Raw genomic sequence first — 24809 nt, forward strand, 5'->3', positions numbered from 1 at the left:
AAAGCAAAGAAAAAGTTCTCACCAAACCGGCACACTTTCTTTTCCCGTTCTCTTTCGTTTCGGAGCTGTCCCAACTTCAGCAGCTTTAATGGCTGCCTCTTTGCCGCTGGCAAAAAGAGCTTCTCCTGGATCTACCAGGGACTTTGCGGTATCCCTGGGATCGACGGGATGTGCTCTTTACATTCACCGTCTCTTCGGGACGGTTTAGAACTGATTGGACTGTCCAGGAGCAAAGATATTGGCAGCGATCTCAGACCTCTGAGATCGCATGCCGTACCATCGTGACGCCAGCAACGCCCTCCCTTTGTTGTGCTTTTTTGATGACGTTTTTGATGTTAGGTGTCCATTTTAGGTCTTGTTATATGATAGAACCTAGAAATGTGAAGGTCTCTACTGTTGATACTGTGTTGTCTAGGATTGTAAGAGGTGGTAGTATGGGAGGGTTTCCACCATTTCTATGGTTTTGAGTGTGTTCAGTTCCATATTGTTCCGATTACATCACGATGTAAGTTGTACAACCTCCCATCTGTATGTAGATTTGTTGTTGTCTCAAATGAGACCTATCACTGTTGTATCATCTGCAAACTTCAGTATTTTAACAGATGGATCTTTTGAGATGCAGTCATTTCAGAGAAAGCACAGAGCCCCTGTGCTGATTGTACAGGTATCAGATGTGATTCTGCCTAGCTTCACCTGCTGCCTCCTGTCTGTTAGGAGTTTCAGTGAGGACAATTAACCAGGGGAATAACTTGCCTTTTTGTAGGCGCTCCATCACTGGAGGTTTTTAAGAAGAGACTAGACCAGTGGTGGCTAAGCTTTTTGGGCTCCCGTGCCAAAAACTGCATGTGCACTCACACATGTGTGCTCACGTGGATCCCCCTGTGCGCACTGCACCTCTCTGCTCATGCACGTGCAATCCTCCCATGCCCTGCAGGTCTCTGCTCGTGCATACGCATCTCCCATCTCCCGCCCCCTGACCCCGCACATGCGTGCCAGATACCCGACAATCAGCTGGTGGGCAGGCGGCACATGTGCATGCACAGTGGGGCTCTTCCAGGCAACTGCTCATGTGCCGGCAGAAGTGGCTCTGCATGCCACTTCCACAGGTTCGCCATCATGGGACTAGACCATGGGTAAGCACTCAAAGAGCCATTTGGATCCATTTCCCACAGAAAACACTGGGAGCCACAAAACCTGGGTGGGTGTGTCCAACTCGATGTCACTCACTCCAACCCAGTCACATGACATCCCCCCCGCCAGCCATGCCTACCCAGGTTTTGTGGTTCCCAGTATTTTCTTTTGTGGTTCCCAGTATTTTCTTTTCTCTGGGAAACTGGTATCTCTGTGTCTCTCTCTCTCTCTCTCTCTCTCTCTCTCTCTCTCTCTCTCTCTCTCTCTTTGTCTCTCTTTCTCTCTCTCTAATCTCTCTCTCTTTTTCCCTCTCATCTCTCTCCCCCACCTCTAAAAATGAAAGAGTGCTGTTCCTGCTGTTAACAATACGTCAGGTGACAGAAGGTGGACATGCATGCAGCACTGAGCAAAACGATACCACATCTCCATCTCCAAATGTCAGGTGCAAAGTGAGCGGACTGGAAAGGAAGTTTGGGAGCTTTCTTCAGATTTTTCATTCCCAAAGAGAAATATATGAGATCAAGCTTCAAGAAGGTAACCGCTCACTTTTCAGCTGACACTTTGGTATATCATTGAAATAACCAGAGGTGGCCCTGAGTTCAAATACAATGATGGCTCGATGGCCCCAAAATTGTGTAGAGTTGTATGCAAAAATGAGTCCAGCAAATGCATATTCATTCATACAATAAACGCCGTTGCAAAAACCAATCCCAACCACAAAAAACTTCGCTCAAGACCAGACTTATCCATACCGCAAAGAATCCGCTCCCGTGGACTCCACAATGAACTCAAAAGACATCTAGACAATGGAGAGAAGGATCTGTACATTGATTACTGTGCTGATTGTATCAAAAGTAAGTTACACAATGCACAACTCCACATCCAACCCTACCTCATCCAACCCACCATCACTCAAAACTAGGCACTCACACCCCAAATTACCTCAATTCAAACTACTGCTGGCCTTAAATGCAAGCTACTCACTTCTCCACAGTCACCCATCACCATTCTCTCTCCCTCTCCCTCTCTCTCTCTCTCTCTGTCTCTCTCTCTCATTCTCTCTGTCTCTCTGTCTCTCTCTCTCTTGTATGTTTTCCCTCTTGAACCATTTCCAAAAACAGGCGAGGGTTAGGTTGCTGTTGTTTTTGCTGATGTTGTTCCTCCTTCTTCTTTGGGTGCTTTTTACCATATGATTTAAATTCAGAGTCATTTCAGGTTCCCAGATAAATGAAGCTTCTTCGTTCCCCCGCTGTGGCTCCCTGTTGGATGATCCCACCACTGGCTGCCCTCGCCCCTCGCCCTCCACTCCCTCCTCCCTCCTCCTCTTCTATGTCTGCTGATGTTTTTGCCCACCCGCCCACCTGGGCTCTTACCTGATCTTCATTTCCTGATTTTTCAACTTCAGTTGCCGAACGAGGCACAGCTGCAGTTAAAAAAACAAGAAAAGAGGGCTGTTTCAAAGGCTGTTTCTCAGCACGCAGCATGTTGATGATGTGCTAATGACAATTTATGACGATTTACAGGCAGGGAAGCTCGTAAATCCCGAATCGGTAGTTAACCCTTTCGTATGGTTGATGGTTATTCTTTTAGGTAATTAAAGTTTTGGTATGCAGTTGAGTACCATGACTTGCTTTCCTACCAGTTTCTGCTATGGGCTTGTAGTTGGGAAAATTTCATACTACCTATAAAAGCAGAGAAAATTGGGCCTGGCTAATTTTTAAGTGTGAAATTGACAAGTGATGGAAAATGACTGAAATAATAAGACTGGTTTATAAAATCAAATAGAAAACAGGCAGGTTGGTAAATATGCAGATGAAGAATCAGACAGCTTACCTTCTGGATTAGTAGTGATTAAAGAGAATGGTGAGTAGGAAATATCTATTAATTTTTAACTTTAATGTGTGGAAAGATTGTTTCAAACCTACACATGCTGCAGGTAGAATACTGGAGTGTAAAAAAAAGAACTTTTTGTGGCAGTGATGAGCACTTCTAGTTGTGGTCACCAAAACCATAAGACCATTCTAGCAATCATGCTCACCTTATAGAAGTGTGCATGCATCGCTATATTCAAATCTCTGTTGAGAAACAATTGCAATTTTGAAGATCGAAGAGAGATTGAAGAGAGATAGAACTTGCCCATGTTTACATTCAATATGATCTCATAATTCACCTACTTTGTTCAACTGAATTCCAGATGAAGTTAGGTGATTCCTAAATGCTCCACATTCTGTTAGGGACACCCAATCTTCCTCTGGGACTGTGTCTCTCTTGTGTTTGCAGAACTATTCATTCAGCACCGATCCAAGGTATAATATTTGGGGGGAGTAGGCAGTGTAGCTGAGATAATCTCTCCTTTGGATCACGGCAGCTAGAAAGGCTGTGTTCTTAAGCAAGAAATACAGGCTGCCTAATCTAGTCCGCATTCTTCTGCCATTAGGGTGGACCAGTGATCAAATATGTGAGAATTTCAGAAAGGGGAACCAGGAAATTATCAAGTTTAAGTATTACGGAAATGTTGGTGCCAAAGTTTGAGTGGGGAAGGGGGCAGGCTCAACCAAACACAACATCTGCAGACATTATAATCCCGAGGCTCCAGCTGTTCAGAACACTTTCAAGCTATGTAAGTAAAAAAATAACTTTTATTCATTTAAATCTTATTTTCCCTTTATTCTTCCACACCCCGAAAACTTTCATTTTCCAAATACATTATTCATTTGCTTTCTTGATAATGTTTGGCTATGGTAGATAGGAGAGTGTTTTCCATATGAATTTAGTGATTTGCTATCCTGTTTCTTAGCCAGTCATTTCTCTGCAATGCACTGAATTTTTCACTCCACATTTCACCTTACAAGAAAAAAAAGATTATTTGTTTTCTCATATGTACCATTTCTTTGCAGATGATGATGCTATCAGGAGACTGGAAATTAGTATGGCATATATCAGACTTCCTTTCCTTTTCTCTTTTCTTTCTTTCCTTCCTTCCTTCCTTCCTTCCTTTCCTCTCCATCTCGTCTCTCTCTCACTCTCTTTCCAGTAACTTTAGATTTAAAATGAATTTAACATAGAGAAGGAAGCTTGATAACAATATTGCTCCTACGATTAAAAAAATACCACCTTTTTTTTCTTTTTTTACATAACTCTACTGAGAGGAATTCAGAAAATCCAAAGATTCTGACATATTTGCCCTGTTAAGTTATGTATTTGTTAGACAGTCAGGGTATATTCTTTGTTCATGACAGAGAGTTTTTTCACAATTTAATTAAACTAGTCAGTTAGGATCTAATCCACATGGAATTTATTGAATATGTGAGGCTAAACTAATAAGAGAAATTGAGCCCATGATATTATTTCAGATGTCAGGAATTCCCAGTGAGGGAATTCAAAGTTTCATGTTTTGTTAGGTTCAGTGTGATGACTCTTTCAACAGCCCTTGGGCATTTTCTTCCTATTTGCTCCCAGAAGCCTCTTACATAAGCAGGAGACTTTTACTTGAGAATTGCTGGCTCTACTTAAGAGTTGCACTCTACTGTAGACACTTGATTTGGAACTGGTATGGTCAGTTCCTGGATTTTTTTTATCAGGGAGTTAATTCCTTTGATTATAAACAGAAGAAAAAAAGATATGTAGATGTACAACATCCTGGGAACATAAAATTTTGGGTGTTCCTTGGGTGTTAAACTACTGAGTACCACTGCATTGATGCTAAACCATTTATTTTCATTTGTTTCTTAACTTTATACCTACTTTATATAATCTTTTATGAATAATATTTATTCATAAATATGCATTACTCTTTAATCAACATTTCAACTGACAAGCATTTATTCTGGTATTCTTAGGGCCATTGTTTTCAATCTCTTTTCTAATAATTTAAAAGAATATCTACAGTCATTTCTATAGCAATTTCCTATATTATGCTAGACAACTTACCTTTTTCTACAATGATCAAATATTAATATTGTGATCATCTGCAGCTTTATGCAGATATATTTTGCTCTTTGTTCACCATAACTTGCTTTCCTGGAACGTGCAGAAGGTTATAGTTCTAAAATTAGTCCCTTGTCATGGGACTTAAAATGTTCTTATGCTATATGGGGCATCTCGTTCAGTCCGATTTTCCTTCTCACCATTTGTGGAAGGTTACAAAATGGATTTTTCACCAGGCATAAATTTGTGAAGAATAAACTGAAAACTTTTTGAAGCTTCAACATTTCCACTCTATTTGAGCAGGCAAAAATCTGTGTTTTTATTTTGAGAGAGGGAGGCGGGGGAGGGGGCGATGCAGCTCACAGTTATTTCTAATAAGTTTCATTGATCCGTTACAGATGCGCGTTCTATAGAATAAAGCTCCTCGGTATGCTCCTTATCTCTTTGCTTCAACAGATGTCCTTTGGTCTGCAGATGCTGGTTTCTTTTCATTTCTTCCTAATCCTCCAAATGCTTTGGCTGCATATTTTGTGCGTGGAAGAATGTGCTAGATAGTATCATCTAGACGATAATGCAAAATAATGCTTGTCAGAGCTGTATAAATTCAGAGTTAATCTGAAATTCATTCTCTAATTATACTGTACTGAGAGGAAAATAGTGAGCCTCCAAACTGAACAGCTTGCAACTGGAATTTGGGGTATAATCTTGTTGCCTGTGTAGCAATTTTATTTTATCGTCATTTATTTAAATGAGGTTTATGGTTGTTCATTTCACAGCAGGTTGTTCATACAAGATTGAAACATTTTATTCTAAACCCCACTCTCTTCCTCCCAGTCTAAATCCATGCCAGGCTCTCCAACAACCAACTGATTGCATGGTTCATTGATAATTTCACTGCAGATATGTATGTATGAAGTAATATGAATGCAGTAAAAAAAAGACTAAGTGGGACAAAATGCTAGAAAGAAAAAAAAAGAAGGTTGTTTCAATGTGTCTCCTATTGCAAAAAAATAAAAATAAAAAATACAGCACTATCAGGGCGTTGGTAGATTTACCAAGAATGCGCCTTCTCAGATGGTGTAGACAGGATCCATGCATGAGATGTATTCAGCTCTGTTTGGATATAGACTGAATAGAAAAAACTGAAGACACGCCCCCTTTGGGCCACCGTCTCCTATTCTTGAAGAAGTTGAGGTCCTCTTGTAAATGCCGCAAGAGTCCCATCTTTATATAACATTCATAGTTAGTAGTCTCTAAACAGCCCCAAAACATAACGGCCAGATAAAAAATGGGCTATTCTATCTAGAATATTTTAGAGGAAAAGAGGAGGATACAAGAAAAGAAGAGTCATTAATCGAATTCCAAGAGAAATGTGTAACATCAATTGAAAAAGAAGAAGGAGCCGTAAGCGGTGTACCCAGAGAGCAACGAGAACCGAGATCTACTAGAGCAACAAATCCTTCTTATAAAGTGTAAAATAGATGAGAGAAAATTGATTACAATCAATATAAATGGACTTAATTTAGCTACTAAAAGAAGGAAAATATTTCATAAACTAGAGAAACTAAAATTTGATATAACCTGCCTAGAGGAAGTACATATTAAAAAACAGCATGAATAAATATTGAAACAACCAAAATTAGGGAAATTATTTACAGCATTGACATGATGTAAAAAGAGAGAAGTGGTTTTATATTTTAGAGATACAATTCCTATGGAACATATTTAATACAGATGATGATGGAAGGATTTCTTTTTGAAAAAGTTTTTTATTTTTTAAGACAAACATATACAAACAATACATAAAAACATAAAACCACCTTCCATTTTCTATACATACGGTGTGTCAGTTGGTTATGAAACTTTTGTGCTCTCCTTTCATAGTTGTTACTCACAGTTTATATAAATTTCACGTTGTCAAACTAACAGATGCTTATATATTTATCAGTTATTAATCATCCATGACTAAACTATTTATTCCATCATTTTATATGAGATATCCCAAATCTTATTTTAAAATTTATATTGTACTTTCAACCAATGGTTACATATATATACATTATATTTTATATCAATCTATTAAACTTCTATAACAAGATTATCTATTCTGTTGCATTACCATATCCTTTTGTCCAACCATTGATAAAACAAATCCCATATCATATAATATTGTTTATCTTCTTGTCTCTAATTTCAAATGTCAATTTACTCATTTCAGCACAGTCCATAATTTTTTAATAACTTCAATGATGGAAGGATTTTGATGGTGGAGATAATGGACAATAACATAAAAACACTTTTAATAGCAATTTATGCTTCAAATGAGGATCAAGAAGAATTTTATAGGAAATTACATATGAAAATAATTGAACTGGACTATGTTAATATTTTGTATGATGGGAGATTTTAATGGGATAATTAATGATAAATTGGATTATAAAACACAAGAAAAAAACAAAGAAAATTAGAAAGACATTGCCAAAATCCTTCTTCTGAATGATAAAGGAAATAAATTTAAAAGATGCATGGAGAGAGAGAAATGCGGAAAATAAACAATACACTTTTCACTCAAATAGACATACGTCATGGTCCAGAATAGATATGAAATGGATGTCAACAGAACTGATCTCTAATATACAAGAAATTGAAATAGAAACAAGTACTTGGGAAGATCATAATCCAATGACAGTTACATGGAAAGGACAAAAGAGATCTAGATGGACTTTAAATAATACGATATTAAAGGAAAAAGACTTCAAACAGAAAATACAGGTACCATTGGGTTTTATTTTGGACTAAACCTAAATCACTGGAGTCTATTTAATCAGACCAATTTATTCCTTTCTCAGTATATTTTCCCACAGTATACTAACCCCTTTATCCCATTGACTCATTTGAGAATAAGGCCAAAATCTATCTATCTTTTGGTAAGATACAAACTTATAAATCATAGTCTTCAAACTATTTGCTGGGGGAAAAGCCCAACATGGAAAGAGCAACTCCAGCTTCACAAATTTCCCACATGAAATTATAATGCTTTCAAACTGTTGACTTACAACTATACTTAATAATATGAACAACTATCATTCTTTTTTATTGAACAGTAAAAGGCAAGTGTGATCTGAAATCTTTGACATAAATGGTGAGAAGGTCGACTATTCTTTTTTGTTGTTTATTTGTTTAATTTAACCTATAGGACAGATGTTGTCCAGAGGTGTGCCCAAGTAAAACAAGATGGTAGCCATGATGGGATGATAGAAGCTCTGCCTTTATATTAAGGAAAGAGCTTTATTAAAGTTTGAGCTTTATGCCTTTCATCTTTACTTATTTTTGCCACATCCTGTGTGTGGATACCTTTCATCGAGGTGCAGAGTTGTTTGTTGCTGAAAGAATTTATTCGTATTATTTATTTCAGTGTTTCAGTATGAATATAGTGATATTTTATACTTTTGATGCTAAATCCTGGAACAATTCGTAACAAGAAAAAAATCTTTCTCATATGATATCCACTGGCCTTCCTGCATACAAATCTCTATGTTATGATTTCAAGGAGAAGGTCGTGGATTTAGACTGAAAAAGGAAAAGAGGGAAAAAGGAAAAGAGGGGAAAAAGTAGATCCAGGAAATTACAGACCAAATCAACCTGACACTTGGGAAAATCTTGGAAAACAAAATCAAACAACAGATCTATGAACATTGGAAGCAAGCAAAGTTATGACCAGAAGCCGACATGGGTTTGTCGGTAACAGATCATGACAAAGTGACTAAATTAACAGACTAGCTAAATGCTTCGTAGACATAGTATACTTGGATTTCATTTGACAAAATAAATCATAGTCTACTTCTTGAGAAGTTAGAAAAATGTGGGATAAACAGCATTACCACCGACTGAGTGCTGACAATCTTCACTCAACATGTAGACCCTAATGGAACTACATCTACATGGAGGGAAATAAGCAGTGGGGTACCCCAAGGCTCCATTTTAGCCCAGTACCCTTCAATATCTTCATAAATGATTTGGTTGAAGGGATAAAAGAGGAACTCATCAAAGACGAGGTGACACAAAGCTGGCAAGAATAGCCAACACCCCAGAAGATAGTCTCAAGATTCAGAAGGATTTTGACAGATTTGAACACTGGGCCCCATCTAAACAAAACGAAAATCAATATAGATAAAAGTAACGTTTTACATTTAGGCAAGAAAAGCCAAATGCACAGGTTTAAAATAGGTGGATTTTGGATCCATAGCGGTAATTGTGAGAGTTCTGTGTTCTGTGTTCGAGGTGGCTTCACAGGGCAATTGCAAAGGGTTGCATTTCCTGTGCCTTTGTCCAAACACAGACGCACTGAAAGTCTGGTTTATTTCTCTTGTGGCTTTCTATCTAAGATGAAGCTTGAAGTTGTTGCAAGTGGATTGTTGGCAGATTATGTTGATTCAATTAATGTGTATCCTTGTATAACATTTGGCACAGAGATGAATAATCACTTTAATGCTATTTGATAGAATGAAAACAAATGAAAACAATCCAACAAATAGCATCATCCACAAAACCAGGCACACAGCCAACGAGGCTTTGGCAAACTTACAAATTGCTCTGCCCATTGAGGCCAAGTAAAACTGAATGTGCACTGCACAATTACAGAAGAGACTTTGGAAAAGACAAGCAGAGGCCAGAGCGTGGGTTGGGGGTGGTATTCCACGGCAGCGCAGTACAAGTTAAGAGTAGGCAACAATATTCCAGGAAGAGGGACCTTTGTCTTTATTTCCAGCAGGCAAATTATTTCAGATCAGAATGGAATAGAGCGGATGACAATGGAGCCATCTTGTCCAATATCCTATTTTGTTTAGTTGCTACAGAAACAAAATTCTTAATTCTTCTACTCTTGAACCACTCCACAGCTTGAAGATTTCTCTCAATTTTTAGAGCAACAGCAACTCATTTAGCAGTTACCTTATTTAGTGACTATTCACAGTTACTATAAGATGAAGAAGTATCTTTATGACCAATATCATATTTACAACCTTTGTAGGTCCGTAAAGCAAAGAAAAGCTGAAGTAAGATCATCAGCATAACTGTAGTTTCACTTAGTAACCACTGCAGTTAATGATCAGGTTGCCAATCCCAGTTTTAGTAGCTGAATAAGGACTACCTGTACAATAAAACTAAGAAGGGAATAACTAGTCTTTGGTTGCTGACAGTTGCATTTCATTCATTTTCCACATAAATTAGGTCTCACTGAATTGGATTCATGGAACAACTTTATAAAACACAACATTAAGTGTATAGTAAGACCAATTTCAATGCTGCAGATACCTTGCTTATAGATCAAACGTTTTTGGTTTCTGATCTTTCTAACTTTCATGTTTGTCAGTCTCCTAAGTCTTCACCAGGGGATCTTTGCACCATTATCACCTTGCATAATTCACACAAAAGCCATCACACCAGCTCTGTGCTTTTAACATCCGTAAGTGATAGCCATGAAACCCAAAAGATTTTCACATGAGATCTCAGAAGACCCCAGAGATGAAGTTCTAATCCTACATAGTTTTAAGTATTTACAGCAATAAAAATTAAACAAAAATATCTAAGGGTATGGGAACCAATTAAAAGGCATTAAACTGGAAACTATAAGATGTATGACAGGGGAAAATAGGTCCCTAACTCAGCCTAGGAATTAATAACTTTGGGTTCACAATTCTAAATTACACCAATGTATTACATCCTGAGATTTACTTTCAAAATTACATTGTTGAGAAATACTCAGGTTTAACATCATTTGGTGAAGTATTAAATATTTACAGCCCTGAATATATTTATTTCCTTTTATATTGCTCTTTACATATCGTTTCCATATGGGATCTATAGAATATTACAACTAACAGCAATGACTGCCATCAGCTACTTTTTTTCTACAAATTGTGGATGGGTGTAACAGTTTCAAGAATGGATGTTTAATGTAGTTTAGAAATAATTTATGTGAAAAGTACTTTTTAAAAAACCTTTAGACTACTATAAAAGTGTTGCCCAAGTTGATAGCTAAAATTGTATTTTAGGCAAATTTCATACAAGTGTATATAATTAGTTTTTAAAAATATTTCATACAGTTATATTACCCTACACATGCTGTATATTGCTTGAGAATTATTTTCTTTGCTATGTAGAAATTGTGGGAAAGATGTGTCAGTGAAATCTTATTTAGTAAGAAAAAATAAATTATTTGGAGATTAATTTACTCCATTCAATCATACTTTCTTTTAACAAACAAAAACAAACATCTTGAATATATTGTAATGTCAACATTTAAGATATAGATGAAAAACTGTACTTTTGACAAGTGATTGTGGGTGGCCACAGAGCAGTAAAAAAAAAATTAAAAAACCCAAGATGCCAGCCATGAGAGTTTGATTAAGCTCTGTTCTTGTTATGCCTATTGCAACATGTGGTACATTTATAAAACAATTGGAGCGTTGATTATACTCTCATAGTTTCCATATTAACGTTTTACCATGTCTAGTGGGAGGCTCCTGAAATATTATGCTGTATATTAATCTTAACACTTAATTTAAATAAGATGGGTTTTACTTTTCTCACATTAGCATTCTTCTTTTTTCCAGTGCCAGAGATGTTTGTGCTGCTCTGTATAACAGGTTTTGCCTTCTATATCAATGGCCAACCTCTCCAAAGTCAGTTTAAAGGAGAAAACTACTCCACAAAATACGTCTGTAGTATACCTGGGTTACCTGGGCCCCCAGGCCCTCCTGGAAACCATGGCTCACCTGGACCACATGGCCGGATTGGGATCCCAGGCCGAGATGGCCGAGAAGGCAAAAAGGGAGAAAAGGGTGAGAAAGGAAACGCAGGTACTGAATATTCAAACCTTTTTAAAAAATTATCAAAACAGACTTTATTGCAAATAAGACCTTCAGTTTTTCTAAACCTTGCTGAGCAGTATCTACAGTTAGTGCAGCCAAGTGGCTACAAAATAATAATCATGACAGTCCTGTTGATATGCCTCCTTTTAGAAGTATTACTACTCAGGATCTCCAGAGAAGAGTAGACTTGTAATCCACCACACTTGAAAGCTATCAAACTCATTTTAAATCTTGACAAGCTCTTTGTTCCTAAAGTGAATTCCCCTTTTACAATATGGGTATAATACTGACCTTGACAGAGTAACTGGTGGTAAAGGTAATGGATACGAGGATTTGTATGTTTCTAACGATGACATTCCTATTTATATTTTCAGCCAGCCAGAAAATTGATTCTTTTTATTTATTAACATTATATGCCACCCATATCCTCGATGACACTGGGGGGCTTAATTTTTTTAAAACTGTGTAAACAAACAGGAACCAAGATACCAACAGTACAGGTATGAGGTTTTCTTATCTCATCAACCATCTACAGTTGTAAGTGCCCCAGGGCTCCAAACCAACCAGCAAAACCAAATTTTAATGCTCTTCTGGAAGGCCAAAATGACGGGGCAGTTCTCACCCACAGTGGCAGAGTATTCCACAAGGTCAGGGTATAGCAGAAAAGACTCTCCTCCTTGGTCCCACATGCCAGAATTCCTTGGCAGATGGGATCTACAGCACACCTCTTCCACTGGTGTGAGCGGAGGGGGCTAATACCAGGGATGGGACTCTACCTCTTCGGACCAGTTCTATAGAAACGGTTGTTATGTTTCTGCGCAGTTTGGAGAACTGGCAAATTGCTCCACTGGCTGGCCCCGCCCGCTCCACCTATCCCTCCCCTCCCCGCCCAGTCATTCCTTACCTCGCATGTGTGCCATCCAACTTGCCTACGTTGTGCCTTTGCCTAAATTTTGGTAAGTTGCTATTTTTCCTCCTCCCCCCGCGACAATCATCTCTTCTGACTATCAGCTGTACTATGTGATTTAGATTAACTAGAAAGCAGGAAACCATAGGATTTCTTGCTTTCTAGCTAATCAAAATCACTGTTATACTGTTTCACCTTTGCTCAGGAGGCTTCCCCGAGGCCCAGTCAGGGGTGGTATTTAGGGAGCTGACAGTGGAAGTGGCCTGGGAGCAGAGCTGAACCTTCCTTAGGACTGAAGCTTCTATTTTTCAGTGCAGATTCAGGCAGCAGATTGCAGAAAGGTAGATCTGTGAGTGAATCTGTGATTCTGCAAGCAATTCAGTCTGCCTGCCTGCCTGCTTTGCCTAATTTTGGGTAAAAGTTGCTCTTTAAAAAAAATCAATATTTGCATATATATGGTGTGTTTTGAATTAATTTTGTGAGTTTGCTTGCTAGCAAATTTTATGTGACGGACTCAAGCAGCAGATTGCAGAAAGGTAGATCTATGAGTGAATCTGAGATTCTGCAAGCAATTCAATCTGCCTGCCTGCTTTGCCTGATTTTGGGTAATAGTTGCTCTTTTTTAATAAAAAATTCAATATTTACATAAATATTAACAATATTTACATGCAAGCAACACCCACCCAGTCACCTGACCACCAAGCCACACCCACAAATTAGTCCATGCTCACAGAACTGGTGGTTAAGAAATTTGAATCCCACTCCTGGCTAATACCAATGGGGCAAAACAGCTCCTCAGATACCCTGGACTCATACCATATAGATTTAAAACAGACATGTCAAACTAAATGTCTGTGGGCCAGATCCAGCCTGCAATATGATTAGCTCTGGCTTGCAGGGATGCCCTGGAGATAGTGAGGGGCAGGATCCATCAACCCCAGCCTACCGCACCCTGGCCAGGCACTTCCCCTGGGTACACGCACAGGAGGCATCAAGCACATGAGAACTGGTATTCTTGGTGAAAGGAAAGCACTCAGAACATGGTTAGTTTGGACCTCTGTTTTACTCATCATCGGAGTCGGGGCGGAATCTGCAATCGTATGCGATTTCACCCCAAGCTAAGTTGCTGGAGGGTCCCGATCAAGACCAGAACCACCCTGGAGGGGTGGTGGAAAAAGGGGGAACTGCCTGGAGGGTTGAGGGGAGCCTTCCAAAGGCAAGCTGTAGCAGTGGTCTAAAATGGCCACCACGAAGACGAAGACCAGTCCAGAAAACTAAGACTGTGCTGGAGAGGAGAAGAAGCAAGTGGAGTGTGAACTAGGCAAAATGCATGGACATTAAGGTAGCCCAGTATTAAAAAAATAAAGGACTATTTTGGAGGAAAGTGTGTGGAAGAAAAGTGAGAAGGAAATTGGATCTTATAAAATTGGCTTGAATTATTGTAATAGATTAATTTGGAGAAGAAAATCTAAAGGAAAATAATTGAACACAAAAAAGGCTTGGAAATTAAACTGGATAACTATTGGATTTTTGGAACTTAAAAGGTATAATTAAATGCTGGAATTGAGTGTGTTTAAAAGAAAAGAAATCATAGCTAATAATTGAAATTAGCTAACTTAATAAAAGTATTATATTTAAAAAAGAAAGCAAAAATAAAAGAAAGAATGGATTTTGGAAAAGAATCAGGAGCACCACCTGATGGTATAGGAAAAATTTCAGGGACTTTTTGGAAAGTGTTTGGTCTTTCCAAGAAATTGGACTTTGGAATTTAAAAGAAAATAAAAGAAACTCCATTATAATAAAATAAAAACCTGGGAAAGTGACATTAGAATATTATAAGGGAGAAGATATTTGAAAACATCGTTATAACCACCCAGTGACCATGGGAAATAGCTGGGAAAGGACCAACTAGAAGACCTGGAAACAAAGATTTAAGAACATTGATTGTTGAAAATAAACTTAAAAGACACTAGCTGAAATAATACACCGGACTTTTGGATTGAATACATTTCTTAAGGAAGAGGAAAGGAAAGAAAAAAGGAGCAGACATAATTGAGGAATTATTTGCTGAAATAATTTGCTGAAATATTAAGACAGAGCATTTATTTGTTGAGATTTGAAGTTGCCATTTGTTTGACCATTCTGATACATAGTCAAGGTCTTTTTGAACGGTAGCAGTATTTTCTGTGGTGTTGAATAGCTTTACATCATCAGCGAAGAGAACGCAGTCGCTCTTAATGTGATCACAGAGGTCATTTATGTAGAGTATAAAGAGAATAGGTCCGAGAACACAACCTTGGGGGACACCACTGTTGACAGGTACAGAATTTGATAGGATGCTCCCAATTTTGACCATTTGTTGTCTGTTTGACAGGAATGCTTCTATCCAGTTATGCAGTTGTCCAGAGATCCCATAGGATTTTATTTTTAGTAGTAGTTTGTCATGTACCACTGAATCAAAGGCTTTACAGAAGTCTATGTAGATTGCATCTATTGTTTTGCCCTGATCAAGTTGTGTAGTCCATATGTTTTTTGCAGTGTAAGAGTTGCAGATTGCAGATAGCTTTTTCTGAAACCAAATTGTTTATTAGAGAGTGGGTTGTTTGTCTCTAAGTGGAGGATGATGGATTGGTTAATAATTGATTCCATGACTTTACAGGTGACGCAGCATAAGGAGATTGGTCTGTAATTTTCAACTAGGCTGGGATCTCCCTTTTTGAAGATGGGGATGACCGTGGCTTGTGACCATAGTTTTGGCAAGGGGCTGGTCCTGAAAGATTTTTCAAAGATTATGCTTAGAGGTTCGGCTATGGCAGTGGATAGCTTTTTTAAGAAATAGGCACATATTCCATCTGGACCAATAGATAGAGATGGTTTTAGATTGCGTAGAGCTTTTTCAACATTGTCTTCTGTAAAATCGATATATATTAGATCATTGTAGTTGGTGGGGATTTCTTTCTCTTTACGTTGTGGTTTGGCACTGGATTTTTTTACTGGCATGGTAGGTTGGTTGAGATAATACGTTGATTAAATTGCTTAATGAAACAGTTTTGGGTAATCAATATAGCCAATATCACACCAATTAATCAGTCACAATAATCTCTCTAGTCAAATAATTATGCTAAGCAACAATCAGCCTAATCAATTAATTACACTAATTGCTTATCACACTGTTCAATTAAATTCAGTAAATCACTAATTTTACTAATCAATTAAATTACATGTATCCTGATTTTTACACTAATCACACTATTTGCACTAAACACTCTAATCACATGAATCAATTAAAACAATAAATCGATTAAACCATTGATAAATTATTTTATAGAAATTGATTATATAATCATTGACCTATGTAATGAAGTAGAACAGTTATAAGTTTTGAGGTAATGAAGTAATCAGTGATGGATTATTGAAGTAATGAGGTAGTATTGAGAGTCGGCAATTAAAGAAAGTCGGCAATTGCTGCTGATATCTGATCCAAATTAATAGTTGACCACCAGATGGTGCTGCAGGCTAGCAGTTGGTTGGCAAGCAGATGGGCTGTGAAAAAAAAAACTGGGTTGCAGACACTTATGCTGAGAGGAAAATTCATCAAATAAGGTTATACTTTAGTCCAATGATTTCCCTTTGCTTAGCAGTGTAGGTTGTACCATTTGATTTTCAGTAAAGAAAGAGAAAGAAGAAAAATCTTCTAGGCTCTTTCACCAAAGAGAAAACGACAACTGCATTTCTGTATTTAAATTGCCCGCCTGGATAAGACTTCTGTTTTCGGGGGTGGGGAGTGCCCCGTTGCTATGGAGACAGCCCTTCACTAATGATTTGCAACCATGTTGTAAACTGGCTAGAGGCCTTTTTTATTTCTCTTGAAGGTACAAGCAATAAGGAATTGAAGGCAAGTCCAGGGCTAGAGAAAACACAGCTTTTTTTGTTTTGGGGCACAAGAAAGGATTACTCAGTCTCTTCCAACTGTATTTGTAAAGGGTTTGAAGACTGGAGAGCTGCAGGGAGAGATAGAGAAGAGGTTGTTTGTTTATCCCTTGAGAGATGTGTAATTTCTGGCCCCTCACAGCAATTCAAACACTCTCCCTCTTGTTAGGCGAAACAGTTCTTTGGACCAGCAATCTAAAGATGCAAATTGAGCCAGAATAGTTTGTTTGTCTCTTGTGAAAGGTGGGATTTAAAACTCAAGCTATGTTCATGCAATTGGCCCTTTGAGGGCAACCATAATGCTGATGCGGCCCTCAATGAAATTGAGTTATACACCCCTGATTTGAATTGGACCCGGAAGCTAACTGTAATCAATGAAGCTGGCACAATATGTATTATAAGTGCCACTCCAGGGGCTTCCAGAACTGTGTACATCACTGTATTCTGCACCAGCTGTAGCTTCCAAATACTGTTCAAGGATACCCCATGTAGTAGAGCATGTTGCAGCAATCCAACCAAGAGATGACTAGACATCAGTGCCTGTGTGCAGAGCCTCCCAGTTTAGATAAGGACACAACTGGCAGACATTTTTGAAGTGCTATGTAGTGTTTGTAGATACTAAAGAAGAAAGAAAGAAAGAAAGAAAGAAAGAAAGAAAGAAAGAAAGAAAGAAAGAAAGAAAGAAAGAAAGAAAGAATATTAAGTTCTGAAATCTTCCCTTATTTTGCTTTTAGCTAAAGAGAATGGCTAAAGAACTTAGGATTGTAAGCAGTATCCTGATGAACTAGGCCCTTGCCCATTTAGTGAAAGGGAGAAAAATGAAGAAAATCTGATTTCTTTAGAAAGTTGCCTGGGGAACATTAAGGGGAAACCAAAATCTTACCATTATCAGAATTGGGTGTCGTTATGTATCCTCTTCCCTGAACAAAAGTAGCTATCAATCATTTAATGCGATTACTGATGAATCCTCTGCAGCTAATTAGGATTTATTCCAATATTGCTTTAGTTATACATCCCTATGGGAAGAAGGAAGTCTTAAGTGCATTATGATCTAATTCAAGGGGAGGAGTCTAATTTCATAATCAGATGTAAAGACAATGGAATTGTCAAAATGAATGAAATACGTTTATTGATGTTTAGATGTTTAAATGTCTCCATATTCTAAAATACTTTGTAAACTCTTGGGTCCAAAAGCAGTAAAAATCAAGCAAAATTCAAGTAATTTGTTAATAACAATATACAGTTCTCACTTGATAAAATTAAATAAATCAGTTCATGGCAGATGTGAATACTCATGTATCCAGATTTCAGTTTCAGTCACTTTAGTAATTTTCATGCTAATGCTTGCATTCATTTAATTAAAGTAGATCATACAAAAGATTAATAGGATTAAATGCATACTTTAAGTAGTAATGACATAAATCTAAAATTGTTGATGGTGAATGAAGGAAATTTTTCCCTTGATAAAATTTTTAGAGGAAGGGAGGAACCCTATTCTTTGAGCTATAATTAAAAGCATATGCACAAAGCACTAAAAAGGAATAAAAGGCAATAAGTCAGATAAATTATGAATTAAAAAATGAAAATGAAATACAGGAAACCCTTGGGTTGACAGCCTATGAAAGTAGAGTGGGATGCACATTAAACCTGAATGTGCAATAAATTCCTAAGTAATATACTTATGTCATTTGTGTTAATGTATATAATTTGTGCAACTATAAATTTGCATCAGTTTACCCAATTTGTAGTACCTTCATTAACAAAAAATGTAGATTTCCTTCAATATATACTGCTTAAATAATGGATAAATCAATTGATAAAACTTAATGCAAGGAAAAAAATACATCCTAGCCAACCAGCGTTCAACTATATATCTATCTACCACAGTGGTTGCCAACCAGTGGGCCGGGGACTACTGGTGGTCCATGAGAAAATTTTGGTGGTCTGCAGAGCAATGTCACCCCCCAAAGCACCCCCACCAAAGCAATTAACCCAGGCTGCGCAGAAACACAAGGCTGTGCTGCCCGCATGGCTCATGGGAACACAAGGGTTGCATCACTTGCATTGTGAACAACACGAGGCAGTGAGGGGAGGGGGGAAAGGGCAGAGGAGGGGAACTTGCCCCACTCGCCTCACGCACCTGGCCTGGGCACCGGGCTGCTTCTTTCCACTTCTTTCTTCTGCTGCTTTTGTCTGCACACAAGGAAAACAGCAAAAGTCTTTCTTTCTCTCCCCCAAACTCCACCAGAAATGAGTCTTTGGGACCCTGCAAGGCATCCTGCTCCAAGAGGCTGCATCGGTGTGGTAAGTCTTACAAAGACTCATTTCTGGCAGAGTTTGGAGGAGAGAAAGAAAGACTTCTTGCTGCTTCTGCTGCTTTCCTTGCATGAAGCCAAAAGTCTCTCTTTCTCTCTTTCTCTCTCTCCCTGAGAACAAAGCTGGAGATGGTATCCTTGCGATCCCAAATAAAGAACAATCGATCGGTAGAAAAACAGAGTGGGGAATTTTCCTGCAGACTTTTTGGGGGATTTTCCCAGGGTCTGTTGTCTGCAGGATTTAAAATTATGAGTTGGGTTGTCCCTGGGGTCCCAAAGGTTGGAGACCCCGATCTACCGCATCATAAATTGCTTTTTGTACTTTAAACTTATTAATTCTGTCTTTTCTGATATATAGCCATTTTCACTTCTTTCTACATACTCTATTACCTTTTCAGCATAATTTATGCATTTAAATTGTCTCTATTTCTTATTTTTCAGTAACAATCTAAGTTCACAAATCCATCTACTTGCTCTTTTTCTGCCATTTTAATAGATTTTTTAACGATTCGCTCCATTTTCTCTGGCAAAAACAACTAACATAACCTTTGATATAACAGTTTTCATATCCATGCTAGTCAGACAAATCACCCAACAGTCACTGAAAATCATTCAGGTTCTCAGTCAACAACATTGTCTACATTCAAAATAACATGTACATTGACATTCCCAAACAACCCATAACTTTAATATTGCTGCGAGCATTTATTTCACATAAATAGTAGCAACCAAGTAAATGTCACATATCTTTGTTCTTTGCTCAGTGCTGAAATATTTGCTAAGCATTTGATGATTCCCATATATTCTTCCCATATAGCAGAGTTGGAAGGGACCTTGGAGATCTTCTAGTTGAACCCCCTGCTTATGCTATATTTACATCATATGTCACTCTTACCAATAAGCTTCCAATATCATATGCACACAAAATGTTCCGTAATGGAAGTATGTTTACTTTACCATATACATATACTTTTTAAAAATCAACATTTGTACAATAAAGCTTTCCACATTTATACCCCTTGCCCATCATTTCCTAAATTTTGCTCATTGTCATCTTTTATAGTCCCTCAAATCAGACTTCTGCTACAAACTTTTTCAGGACTATTTAATTAAACCAATGTTCTTTTAATTTTTATATTCATTTTTCTACCAATCTTCAGATACTGATGTAGTCTTCCCATCATATTAGAATAGTCACATAGGCATACCAAAAGCTATTTTCATAGTTCTCCAGTTAAGCCATCTGTTCCTGCAGCTTTAAAATTTTTCAACAGTTTAGGATTTTTCATTCCTGTTTTATTTAGAGTTTGTTGCAATTAAATAAATCAGCTTCCTTTACAGATAGCGATTAAAGCGATATGAACCATTACTGGACTTTTTGTGAGAAAGTGAAATTAAAAGTTGATCTGGGCTTTGATGATTAGATATGGGATTATGCAACTAATGTAGACAAATGCTAATCTTAGAGTAAGAATTTGATATATTTTTTACTTATATCTGTACCAAAGAAAGTTGGAAGTTATTCTTTTTCTGTTTTCCTTCTTTTCCTCTTTCTTACACTTACACTTTTTCTTTCCTGAGCCTTTTCCTTTTTCAAATCTGTTTTTGTTTATCCCTTAGCTTTGTATTTTTTTTGATGTATGAAGGATCAAATACTCAGCCATTATAATTCTACATTCCTTATTTACAGAAATCATATCAAAATTTAGAACGAAATCCACTGGGAGCCATCTCATATAAGTCAGGCTCCGAGTCCCTCTAACCAAAAAGTGTTTATCGATAGAAGAGAATGTTTGTAGCTCAGGGTTGAACTGTGGGAGCCCTTGGTGCTCTCTGAGCTTTATGGTTTTCTTGCAGATGTTTCATTACTAAACTGGGTAACATCATCAGTACTAGAAGGGAGTGTGGAGGGTTGTTGTTTTTTTCATGTACTAGTGACTTACCCTGTCAATGTTGATCAGTTGCTTCACAAACAGTGTTTGGATTGGTGCTGGGTCTTTACAGCCACAGGCAGAGAAGGGCTATTCTGCATCCCTCCCTCAAATGTTCTTTAAAATACAGAATTTCCCAGCATTCTTTTAAGAACCTCTAACATGCAAACTGTGGTTACTCAACCTAAAATGAATTGTCTTTACCTGGAGCTTCAAAATTTGCTGTTTGCTGGGAAGATGTGTAGCTAAAAATCAGTCTACATTTACTGTACATCTGACTTTGAGTTCCCAACTTTAAGTGACATTTATGGCTGCGCTGCTTATTTTGTTTCAACTACTAGCAAAGAAATGAGTGAGAAAACCATTTTTATCATCATTTTTATAATTATTCCTGAAGTGGTGTGTGTGTAAAAGGTAGCACCAATCACTGATCATAACAGCACAAGAACAGGCACAAAGCATCAGATCCATAGAAGCAGGGATTTACCCCACTAGATAGAACCCAAGGGGAAGATCAGTGTTCCTCAGCTGAAAGATGTGTGGACTTTAACTCCCAAAATTCTCCATCCATCCATCAAGGAGTTTCCACAGAAGATTGTGGAGAATAATAGAGCTAAGAATCTGTGGGAGTTCTGGATCCAGAAGGACAGGTAGGTAGTAGATAATCAATCAGAAAGTAGTCTTGGCTAGGAAACATTTTTTGTGCCAATACTGGCACAAAATAACAAACTCCCTTGGTTTGGTAATTGTATTTCCGTTGTTTTATTTTCAATTGATTAATTGTAGTTATGAAAATGTCAGCCATTCTTTTATATATATAGTGTAACATCTTTTTTTATAGACTGTCGTTTTCAAATCCACTTTCAGCTCAGTCTGTCTTGTCTGGTGAAACTTGTTCTTCCATAACATCTTTTAAATGCTAACTATAGTGTCAGACACTCTTAAAAGTAACTGGATATTACTGATCTCCGCTCCTCGCCCGCTTTCTTCGCTTGCCAGTCTTCACCACTCACTTAATTTTGGGTAAGTGGCTCTGTCCAGGGACCGTGTGACGCCCCCACCCCGCAAGCTGTGACAGGGAGAGCAATCAACCCATGGAACACAAGTTGCCTTCAGAAGTTGTGGGAGCTTCGTCCCTGGAGGTTTTCAAGAAGAGACTGGACTGCCATTGGTCAGAAATGCTGTAGGGTCTCCTGCTTGGGCGGGGCAGGGTTTGGACGAGATGACCCGCAAGGTCCGTTTGTTAATCTGTTAAAATAAGGAAAGGGAAGGAAACTGAAGCCTATAGAGGCTGACCGGGTGTCAGGACAGCTGGGCCTCTCCCCTCCAGGGAAGAGGCAGGTGGGGAGGGGAGGAGCCAGCCAATGGGGTGATTTGCTGGTTCTCTGAATGCAGAATCGTAACAACCGGTTCCATAGAACCAGTCCACACTGGTGAATCCCACCCTTGGCTGTGGGTCCCCACAAGATGAGTGTTGGAGGTTTTGGCCTCTGTCTATTACAGCTTTCATCAGTCAAGACTTCTATAAAATGCCCTCATTGTACCTCAGTGATACTGTTCCTACTGGAACCAAATGCCCCGCTTGCTGCCAAAGAGAATTATGATCTTGTGTTTAATAATACTCCATGACACAATGGTGTGGTTAAAACGGTTTCCTTTTTCTCAGGTGTAAGAGGAAAGACGGGTCCTGCAGGACAAACTGGAGACCGAGGAGACCAAGGGCAGCCTGGCAAAAGGGGGCCTACAGGATCGGTAGGAGGTAAAGGTGACATGGGACCTCTTGGTCCAGTAGGACCAAAAGGGGAGAAAGGAGAAAGAGGAAAAACGGGCCCACCGGGAATCTGTAAATGTGGGCAAATCATACTGAGATCAGCTTTCTCTGTTGGTATTACTACAAGTTACCCAGAGGAAAGATTGCCAATCATATTTAACAAGGTCCTTTTTAACGAAGAGGGACATTATAATCCTTCAACGGGAAAGTTCATCTGTGCCATCCCAGGGATTTATTATTTCTCTTATGACATCACACTGGCAAATAAGCACCTGGCCATTGGTCTAGTTCATAATGGGAAGTTCCGGATAAAGACATTTGATGCTAACACCGGAAACCACGATGTGGCATCTGGGTCAACGGTGATTTACCTTCAACCTGAGGATGAGGTGTGGCTTGAGATCTTCTACACTGACCAAAATGGCCTTTTTTCTGATCCCACGTGGGCAGACAGTCTGTTTTCGGGATTTCTCTTATATGTAGATACAGACTACCTTGATGCTCTGTCAGACGAAGATGACCTGTGATGGAGATGGCTACATACTTCTAAATGGACAAACGGCAGTGGATAGACTCTGCCCTTCCCTCTTTGTAAGGCAATGCCTTTATCTGGAATTTTGTTTTCGTTGCCAAAGGCCCCAAAGTAAAAGACTTATTTTCAAATAATAGCAACTTTAATTATTGTCTGCTTCCTTTTAGAATCCAAGAAATAAAAAACCAGGTTTAATAGTATTTAAATACATTTAAACATAATATTTTAGACAATAGATATTGAGTAATGACATGGTTCTTGTGAATGACAGGAGTCAGTTAGTTAACAATGATTAATATGAAAACATATCAGTAGTAAAGATTTTATTTTTTAAAAGAGGTAAGTCTGGGGTAATAAGACATGCTATTACAATTATCTTTTTGAATGATAAGCTGGCAGGAATAGCTAACACCCAAGAAGTTAGGCTCAAGATCCAGATGGATCTTGACAGAGTCGAACACTGGGCCGTATCTAACAAAATGAAATTAAATGTAGAGAAAAGTAAAGTCCTACAAACCAAATGTACACATATAGACTGGGTGAAATCAGGCTCAATAGCAGGAACTGTGAGAGGGATCTTGGACTCTTAGTGGACAACCAGTTAAATAGGAGCCAGCCGTGTGCAGCAGCAGCCAGAAAAGCTAATGCAGTCCTAAGTTGCATTAACAGAGGGATACAATCAAGATCAAGTGAGGTACTAATACCACTCTATAAAGCCTTAGTAAGACTACACCTAGAGTACTGCAACCAGTTTTGGTCACCATACCAGGGGTGGGATTCTACCGGTTCAGTTGGAGCGAACTGGATGGTAAGTTTTCATCTGGTTCGCTGAACCGGTATTTCAATTGACTGGCTGGCCCCTCCCAGGAATCTCCACGTGATGCAGGTAAGTGAAGGGTTTGCACGGAGGCTCTGGGAGGGGCGAAAATGGGCCTTCTGAAAGTCCAGAAACGGGCCTGTTTCTGGCTTCTGGTGGGCCTCCGGTGCCTAGGGAACGCCGTTTTCACCCTCCCAGAGGCCGGGGGAAGACTCCGGACCCTCGGGAAAGCGAGAAACGGCCTTCCCAGAAGTTCCAGCAGGCCACGCCCACCATGGTCACACCCACCCAGCAACTGGGAAGTGAACCGGTTGCTGGGATTTTTGAATCCTATCCCTGCACCACACTATAAAAAAGATGTTGAGGCTCTAGAAAAAGTGCAGAGAAGAGCAGCCAGGATGATGAGGGGACTGGAGGCTAAAACATGAAGAACAGTTGCAGGAACTGGGCATGGCTAGTCCAGTAAAGAGAAGGACCAGGGGAGACATGATAGCAGTTTTCCAATATTTGAGGGGCTATTACAGAGAGGAAGGGGTCAAGCTGTAGGCCAGACAAGGAATAATGGATGGAAACTGAACAAGGAGAGATTCAACCTGGAAATAAGGAGGAATTTTCTGACAGGGAGAACAATCAACCCATGGAACAGAAGTTGCCCTGGAAGTTGTGGGAGCATCAT

The 24809-nt window shown here is 38.7% G+C and overlaps 1 protein-coding gene across 3 annotated transcripts in view; it reads left to right on the forward strand.

Annotated features, from left to right (window-relative positions):
- C1QTNF7 (C1q and TNF related 7) overlaps positions 1-23452 on the forward strand; it is a 33086-nt gene extending 9634 nt beyond the window's left edge. The window contains exons 2-4 of one of the 3 annotated variants that reach the window (XM_087936703.1): positions 7635-7830; positions 11673-11918; positions 22680-23452. In XM_087936703.1, coding sequence (XP_087792829.1) covers positions 11681-11918; positions 22680-23311 — 870 coding nt within the window. In that variant the 5' untranslated portion in view covers positions 7635-7830; positions 11673-11680 and the 3' untranslated portion in view covers positions 23312-23452. Of the gene's footprint in view, positions 1-3614; positions 3752-7634; positions 7831-11672; positions 11919-22679 lie in introns of those variants that run through there. The other 2 variants (XM_026699648.2, XM_026699646.2) reach the window with 2 other exon arrangements.
- The last annotated feature ends 1357 nt before the right edge of the window (positions 23453-24809 follow it).

The sequence above is a fragment of the Pseudonaja textilis genome, chromosome 6 (genome assembly GCF_049901715.1).
Source record: "Pseudonaja textilis isolate UNSWEBS1 chromosome 6, rPseTex1.2, whole genome shotgun sequence".
Classification (NCBI taxonomy): Eukaryota; Metazoa; Chordata; class Lepidosauria; order Squamata; family Elapidae; genus Pseudonaja; species Pseudonaja textilis.